Source organism: Carlito syrichta, unplaced genomic scaffold (assembly GCF_000164805.1).
Source record: "Carlito syrichta isolate Samal-C Ts95f unplaced genomic scaffold, Tarsius_syrichta-2.0.1 Scaffold153721, whole genome shotgun sequence".
NCBI classification, from domain to species: domain Eukaryota; kingdom Metazoa; phylum Chordata; class Mammalia; order Primates; family Tarsiidae; genus Carlito; species Carlito syrichta.
In genome coordinates this window covers 14,323-22,029 of record NW_007097817.1, presented here as the reverse complement: position 1 = coordinate 22,029, position 7,707 = coordinate 14,323, and the positions used below count along the sequence as shown (strand labels likewise).

Genomic DNA, 7,707 nt, shown 5'->3' with positions numbered 1-7,707 from the left:
GAGCAGCCGTCAGAGAGCTGCCTCCCTCCCGGCCTCCCCAGCATCCCCCGGGGGCCTTGGCCTCCAGGCCCCCAGTCTCAGACCTGTTCCAGGTGGCACAGGCCCTTCCTTGTGCAGTTCCAGCGGCCTTCTGGCTACCTTGCTGCCCCCTACTCCCCTCCCCAGGGCCACAAGCCCCCAGCCCCCTCCTCTCCGCCTTCCTGCACAGCCTCCTGGAGGACCCGGCCACCCTGTTCCCCTCCCTTCCTCTCCGGCCTCCCAGCTCCAGCCCAGCTGGGCTGCCTGTCCCTCTACCCACCACGCCCTCCACACAGGCACCTCCAGGCAGGATGTGATGGCTGCCCAAGATCTAGGGGCTGTCTCTGCTCCAGCACCACCAGCGCTGGGACCCTCTCAGGAGCCAGCAGGGGTGCCACTGCCCTCAGCCCAGGGGAACAGGGGGCCCACACGCAGGAGGCCCAGAGGATGAGGACAGGACTGACTGAGGGCTGCTAGGGGAGGAGCAGGGGTGGGGACTCTGGCCAGGAGCAAGGAGGCCCACCAGGAAGGGGCAGGGACACAGGAGGAGTACTCACGTATTTGGCAAAAAAGGACTTCTGCTCCTGCGGGTTCTTGGCCTTCTGGGCCTGCTCCATCTCCAGGCGTTCGATGAAGGCTGCCGTCTCAGGGCTGGGGCAAGGGAGGAGAGGAGAGTTAGAGACCACCAGGAAGGGCCAGGGTGGGGCAGGGGCTGGGCACCTAGCAGGGACATGAAGGCAGGGAAGGGCCAAGCCAAGCCTCACCCCGGGGCCGTGACAGGCGGCTGCAGCTGCACAGAGGTGTTGAACAGCTCCAGGTCCACGTCCTCCACCTCGTGGCCCCGGCAGCCCCCTGGGTGCGTCACCACCGACACGCCCACCACATTGCCGGCCATGTCCACATGCAGGGTCAGCTGGTCCGAGAGGTGCGACTCCACCAGGGAGCACTGTAGGGGGATGCGGTTAGGGGAGGGGAGCAGGGCTGCAGCCCAGGCCCCGTCCCCCACTGGACCCCCGAAGCATCTTTTCAAGCTTTCCCAGGGTGTCCTGCCCCACTCAGGCACAGGCCCAAGCCCAACAGCCTCCCGGGTCTTCACAACGCTGACATCCCATAAAGCACCGGCCCCTGGATCAACCCTCGGACCAGGAGGCCTCGAGGGTAAGGCCAGGCCCAAGCATCAGTGCCTCTGCAGGCTCCAGAAGCACTGGGAAGCGGGATGGGTGAGGGAGAAGTAAGGATGGAGCTGGTGCTCGTCAGGGACTCACCGCAGGGACAAAGGAGGAGACGTAGCCACCAACTTCTGGGTCATCAAGGGCCCCGGGCCGCCTGGGGACCCGGACCCGGTAGAGGCCATTCAGGGCTGCCACATCCTGCAGGGCAGAAGAAGGTGCTGGTGAAGGGCCAGGGCCAGCCCCTGCAGGTGTTACCCACCAGGCCTCGGCAGGAAGGCTTCTCCTGTCCTCCCATACACCCCAGCCTGGCTGACCTGAGTCTGCCCAGGACTCTTCCCACTGGGTGGCCCAGGTGGAGGGTCAGCCAGGGGCAGCTGGACCCACTACGCTTGGGGAAGAAGCCATCAGGAAGACAGCAGAGCCCAGCCCAGCGATGGAGTGAGTCCCCAGGACACCATCCCTGTGCCTGGATCCAGCCACACCTGGACTCACCAGTCACAGAGGACTAAATTCCCTTTAGGGACAGCTGTGACAGAATCACGTGGGCACCATGAAGGAAAGCTGGCCGGGTGGACTTTGCCACAGGGAGAACGTCCACAGGCACATGGCTGCCTGCATCAAGTTAGCCCACATTCCCCGCCTCCCTCCCACCCCTGGCCAGTGGGTGAAGTGGACCGTGCCAGCTTTCCAGGTTTCCCCTACAGATGCCACTCCCACTGCCCTCTGCCCTCCATCTGTCCTGCTCCCCAGGGCTTCCCTGCACCCCTCCTAGGGAGGAAGGAGCCAGGCCTGGAAGGAGTCCAGGCCCTTGAAGAGGCACAGAGCGCCAGAAGGACTGAGTTCATGTCTCAGACTAGCTATTTGGAGGCTCTTCTCCTCACAAGCAGAGCGCGTCCTAAAAGATCATGACACATCCCGGCTGAATCTGGAAGGTGAAAGGAGCCAATTCTGCAAAGCTTGCAGGGGAAGAGGCTGTGCTGGGCACAAGGAACAGCATGGCCAAGGCCTGAGGCAGGCACACCGTGCCTAAGCTAACCATGGCACTGTTCAGCCTGGGGCAGTCACTGGGGGATAGAGGGCAAGGGCGGCAGGAGGTGCTGGGATCCCACCTGGACCTGGAGGCAGGGCTTCAGGGAGATCGGGAGGGCTGAGAGATGGCTGAATGCCCCCCCCCCAGGGTCCCCCCCTCCCCCGGAGCCGGCCCCGCTCCTCCTCGCTGAGCTGCCGCTGCGACAGGGACAAGGTACCGTCCTGCTGGTTCCAGAGCAGCGAGCCCCGCTTCCGGAAGTGGGCGCTGTCATCTGTGGGGAGCCCAGGCTCGGTGACCACCCTCCACCGCATCCTTCTACCCGGGACTCAAGGCTTGGCCTGGCTTCCACCCAAGAGTGAGCAGCTTCCTTCCCCACCCTGAGCTCCTATTTTCCCATCTGCAAACGGGACCCCGCTGCCATCCCCTCCCTTCCTGCCTCACAGGACAACTCACAGCAGATGCATGAACCCCAGAGCTCCAAGTCCTGCCTCTGGCTTGCCAGGTGACCAGAGACAGTCACCTAACCTCTCCGAGACTCAGTTTCCCCGGCTGCAAAATACAGAGGCTGCAGAACTCAGGAACTCCCGACCACCTGGCTGTGTCAGAATCAGCAGAGCTGTTCACAGAGCAGATGCCGGAGTCTGGGGAGTGACCGCAGCCTCAGGGTTTGCAAGAAGCACCCTTGGGTTCCGGGCCGCAGTCTCAGTGATTTATCCTGGGCAGCGCTGACACAGGCTCTAGGAACCTGGACACCTGTGTCCTGACAGTTGTAGTTGGGCTTGGAGCTGGTCCCAGCTCTGCTCCTCACTCACAAAGGGGACCTTGCATGGTGCCTGTCCCCAACCTGTTTCCTCTTCTGGAAAACGGGGCTAACGCTACCACCTGCCACCTCACATGGCTATTGCAAGGACACCTGAGTTGACACATACCAAGCACTGAACTGCGAAAGCACGGCACATGTAACCAGGGACAGTCAGAAAAATGTGCTCTGAAATCATGATCGCTGCGCTGACCTTTCTGAAACTGGGATCTGTCTTACAGGTAAGGGGCATTTAAAGGCATGTTTCTCTTCTCCCAGGGCCCCTCCCACCCCCAGCCCAGGGCAGAGCTAGGTGTTAGGAAAGGGATGCTGCCGTCTCACACCAGACGGCACCAGGACCTGCAGTCCTGACTTCACAGGGTGCCAGTAAGTGTGCAAGCGCAGACATTGCTGGACTCACCAATCTCAAACGAGTGCTCCAGCAGCAGCCCCACTGCCCCGCAGCCCTCGCTCTCTCGGCCTTCCACCCCGGCCTTTGGGAGAGACAGAGGCCCCAGGTGAGGAACACCCAAGCTCTCAGCAGGGCAGAACCCACAGCCACCCAGGGCAGACAGGAAGGCAGGCTGAGGGACCAGCCTTAGTGTCATATTCATGTCCAATTACAGGCGGCTTGCCCCTGTTCCACCGGGAACCACCCATTCATGAATATTCATGATCCAGGCTCTCCATCCCCAGAAGACCAGACAGTCCAACCCCTCCACCCCGCCCCCATTTCCAAAGCAACTGACTTTCCAGGTCACTTTCACGCCTTGCACCATAAATATTCATGAGCTGAAGACCATCCTCCCTCTCCCGGGGGTCCCTTTCCACGCTGATGTCCAAATGGCCTCGTTTTCACCCTCGCAGCCCCAACAGCCGCTACCAAGCACACTCAAGATCCCACGCCGTCCTTCTCTCCAACTCCCCAAATTCCCCCTACCTCGGCGTCCTCCATCTACCCACGCCCTCTTCCCCACTAATGAAGGGGTCGCGCAAGCTCCAGAAGCATTGCCCCCACCCCCAGCATGTTCAGGCGCCAGAACGCACCAGTCCCTCGAGCGCCCCACCCCGCGCCTTCTCGTCTCAACCGCCCCGACGTCTGATTCGCCAGAGTCCATGTAAGCTCCGCCCCCTCATCCATATTCATGAGCAGGAGCCTCCGGAACTGGCTGCACGCGCGGCCGCAGGCCGGCTCCCCACGGTCTTCCCGACGTTTCCCTCTGGGACCCGCGCGGCCTAGTCCCCCCGCCTCTGCCCACCTCAAGACCCGCGACTCCCGTCGACCTCGCCCACTGTGCAGAGCTAACGAGCACTCACCCCCCGCGCAGTGGCCCCGGCCCGGCAGCCGCTGCCCCGAGCCCGACTGGGCGCTGCTACTGCTAGCAGCAAGAGGAGGAGCAGCCGAGTCGCCCCAGCGCCGGCCACCGCCATGTCGACCCCTTCCCACCAGCCAAGGGGCGGGTGCGAACTGACCGCGGAGCATGCCGGGAAGAACGGGCCGCGATCCTGACGGCTGTGCGCCTGCGCCGGCTCCTTGCGTCTGCGCGCTGGCGCCCATCTGCCACCGGGGCCTGACGTCACGGGGCGGCCGCCCCTTTCTCCGGGTCTCCGGGGCCGCCTCCTGGGGCGTCGTCGACCCGGCCGGCCGCTTCTCGGTGACGTCACCAGGCCAGGTCCGGGCGTGTTCGGGCGTCACAATACCCGCGGCCCCGCCCTCTCGTCTTCTTCCTCCGCCCAGCCCCGCCCGACTCCTCCCTCCGCTCCCCTCCGGGGCGGGGACAGCACGACGAGGAGGGGCACGAGCTTTATAGCCTGCTCTGGGGCGAGCAGGCAAGGCGGGACCCGGTGGGATGGCAGGTGAGAGGCTGAGCCGGGCCCGGAGGGTTGGTCCGGGTGGGGGAGCCAGGCAAGGGATGGAGCCGGCACTTGGGAGACGTCAGACGCGCCCCTCCTGAGCACGGGGCCGCCCCGGGCCCTGCCTGCTGGGGCACAGGCTCGGCTTCCTGGGATGGACTCCCGAGCTCTGCCCCTCGGGAACGCCCCCGGTTGCAGGCCGTTCCAGGGGCCGTCCGGGACGGCTCCAGCGCCACCTCCTGAGCGGCGAGTTCGACCAGCTGCGGGACTTCCCCATCTTTGAGAGCAACTTCGTGCAGGTGTGGAGCCCCGGGTCGCCCTACTTCTGACCTTTCCCCCATCACGTCCATCTCAGGGGATTCCTGACTTCTGCCTCCTCCCAATGACGTCTGACTCCCATGCCTCCAGCCCTTTAGATTGTCTCAATCTTGGCTTCGGAATCCCTTGCCTCAGTTTCCCCGACTTCACACCCATACGATTCTTGTCCTTTAATCCCAAGATATCTGGCCCCCAACCGGATTTTCTTTCTTTTTTTTTTCTGAGGTGGCGTCTCATTCCGTCTCCTAGGCTGGAATGCAGTGAGTGGCACACTCATGGCCATCCCAGCATCCACCTGCTGGGCTCCAGCGATCCTTCCGCCTCAGCCTTCTGAGTAGCCGGAACTACAGGCGTGCACTACCACATCCAGCTAATTTTTCTTTCTTTTTTTTTTTTAATTTATTGTAGAGACGAGGTCTCCCCAAGTTGCCCTGTCTGGTCTCGAACCCACAGGCTCAGGCAGTCCACTCACCTTGGCCTCCCAAAGTGCTGGGATAACAGGCTGAACCACCAAGCCCACTCCTAACCAGATTTTCAACCCACTGGTTCATGATCCTTCTCCCCTACTGACCTCTGATCCCTCCCCAGTTCTGCCTCCTGAACGTCCTGCCTCTAACCTCTGACCTCTGGCCCCAGGTGACCCGGTCAGGAGAAGTCGCCAACAAGGTCACCATGGGGGTGGCAGCCTCCAGTCCAGCGCTGGAACTTCCAGACCTGTTGTTGCTGGCGGGTCCTTCCAAGGAGAACGGACACCTGCAGCTCTTTGGGTGACTGTCCCCACCTCAACCTAGACCTCCTCTTCCTCAGGCACCCAAGCCCCTGGCTCTCACCCAGACCCTCCAGGGCTAGGAACCTGCACAGGCTGCCAGCCCTCTCTGGACTGCTGGGGTGAGGGTGGGGGACGGGGACAAGGACAGGGCAACCCTCAGAGGCCAGAAATCAGGAAAAAAAGACAGTTGTCCAAGGCCTCACAGTAGGTCAGCAACTGAAAGCTTCTCATGACAGCTGATCTCACGCTTCTGCCTCACTACATGCAGTCCCTTTAGGTCATATTTCTTCTTTGAAAAGTAATGCAGGCCAGTCTCGGTGGCTCAGCCTGTCATGCCAGCACTTTGGGAGGCCGAGGCGAGTGGACTGGCTGAGCCCGCGGGTTCGAGACCAGCCTGGGCAACTTGGCGATACCTTGCCTCTACAATAAATGAAAAATTAGCCAGGCATGGTAGCATGCGCCTGTAGTTCTGGCTACTTGGAAGGCTGAAGTAGAAAGATTGTCAGAGCCCAGAAGGTCGGCACTGGGGTGGCCATGAGCATGCGTGCCACTGCATTCCAGCCTGGGTAATGGAGTGAGACGCCAACTCAGGAAAAAAAAAGAAAAAGTAATGCAAACACGGAAAACACACACACTCCAAAGTACAAAACCAACATAACACAAAAATTCCCTTCTTCCATCCCAGGCTTCTGCCTCACTTCCAGCTGCAAACACTGAAACGCTTGTAATTTTTTTAAAAGACAGGGTCTTGCTGTGTCACCCAGGCTGCAGTGCAGTGGCATGATCATAGCTCACTGTAACCTTAAACTCCTGGGCTCAAGCGATCCTCCTGCTGCAGCCTCCTGAGTAGTTGGGACTACAGATGTGCACCACCACATCCGGCTAGTTTCTTGATTTTCTTATGGAGATGAGGACTCCCTATGTTGCCCAAGCTGGTCTGAAACTCTTGGCCCCAAGCAATCCTCCTGTCTCAGCCTCCCAAAGTCCACTACAGGCATGAGCCCCTGCGCCTGACCACTTTCACTTTGGGGGCCACATCTCGCCGTTAATGAAAGAGACAGAGGGAGAAAAAGAGACGAAGGGAGGGAAAAAAGGAAGGAGGGAGCAATAGAGGAGGGAAGGAAGGAAGGAAGGACAGACTCCCATTGTCACACAGACACACACACACAGTCTTTTGTCTGCAATTCTGAAATCCTAGACGTTTTTGCAACTCGGTGGCAGAATCAGGTCCTGACCCCAACGTACTCGGCTCCTTCCAGCCCCCACTTCTTCTCTTATGCCCACCCCCCCTCGACCCCCGCAGGAGGCCGCTTCTCCGTGACATCACGAGACCAGGTCCCGGCGCGTTGTGACGCCAGGATACCCGGGGCCCCGCCCAGCTCCTCCCTCCCTCTTCACCCTAAGTTAAAAACCTAGCAGTGTGCCCACGCGGGGGGGGGGGGGGGTTGCTAATCCAAAAAATTTTGAATCTACCTATGACCTACAACCCCCTGCTTTCCCTGGGCCAACCAATGTAAACCTCAAATGTATTGTTTGATGTTTGCTTGTAACTTCTGGGGTCTAAACAATGGGTAAAGCCAAGTTCTAATTTCAACCGTCCTGAGCACATGTTCTCAGGACCTCTCGGGATCGTGTCACAGGCCAGGTCATTCGCATGTGACACAGATAATACACTTTTGAAGTATATTATAAAATTTGCATTTTTGTACAACAGGCTTTCTTAAGTGAGGCTTCTTTAGAGCCAAAG

At 60.5% G+C, this 7,707-nt stretch overlaps 2 protein-coding genes across 2 annotated transcripts in view; one reads left to right on the top strand and one right to left on the bottom strand.

Moving 5' to 3' along the window:
* Positions 1–4,462, bottom strand: part of EMC10 (ER membrane protein complex subunit 10) — a 5,201-nt gene extending 739 nt beyond the window's left edge. The window contains exons 1-6 of the mRNA XM_008050812.2: positions 4,337–4,462; positions 3,441–3,513; positions 2,383–2,491; positions 1,284–1,389; positions 783–964; positions 576–669 (exon numbers count right to left, since the gene is read on the bottom strand). Coding sequence (XP_008049003.1) covers positions 576–669; positions 783–964; positions 1,284–1,389; positions 2,383–2,491; positions 3,441–3,513; positions 4,337–4,450 — 678 coding nt within the window. The 5' untranslated portion in view covers positions 4,451–4,462. The remainder of the gene's footprint in view (positions 1–575; positions 670–782; positions 965–1,283; positions 1,390–2,382; positions 2,492–3,440; positions 3,514–4,336) is intronic.
* Positions 4,463–4,500: 38 nt separating this feature from the next.
* Positions 4,501–7,707, top strand: part of FAM71E1 (family with sequence similarity 71 member E1) — a 7,567-nt gene continuing 4,360 nt past the window's right edge. Inside the window, exons 1-3 of the mRNA XM_021708980.1 lie at positions 4,501–4,679; positions 5,013–5,172; positions 5,828–5,958. Of these exons, the coding sequence (XP_021564655.1) occupies positions 4,501–4,679; positions 5,013–5,172; positions 5,828–5,958 (470 nt within the window). The remainder of the gene's footprint in view (positions 4,680–5,012; positions 5,173–5,827; positions 5,959–7,707) is intronic.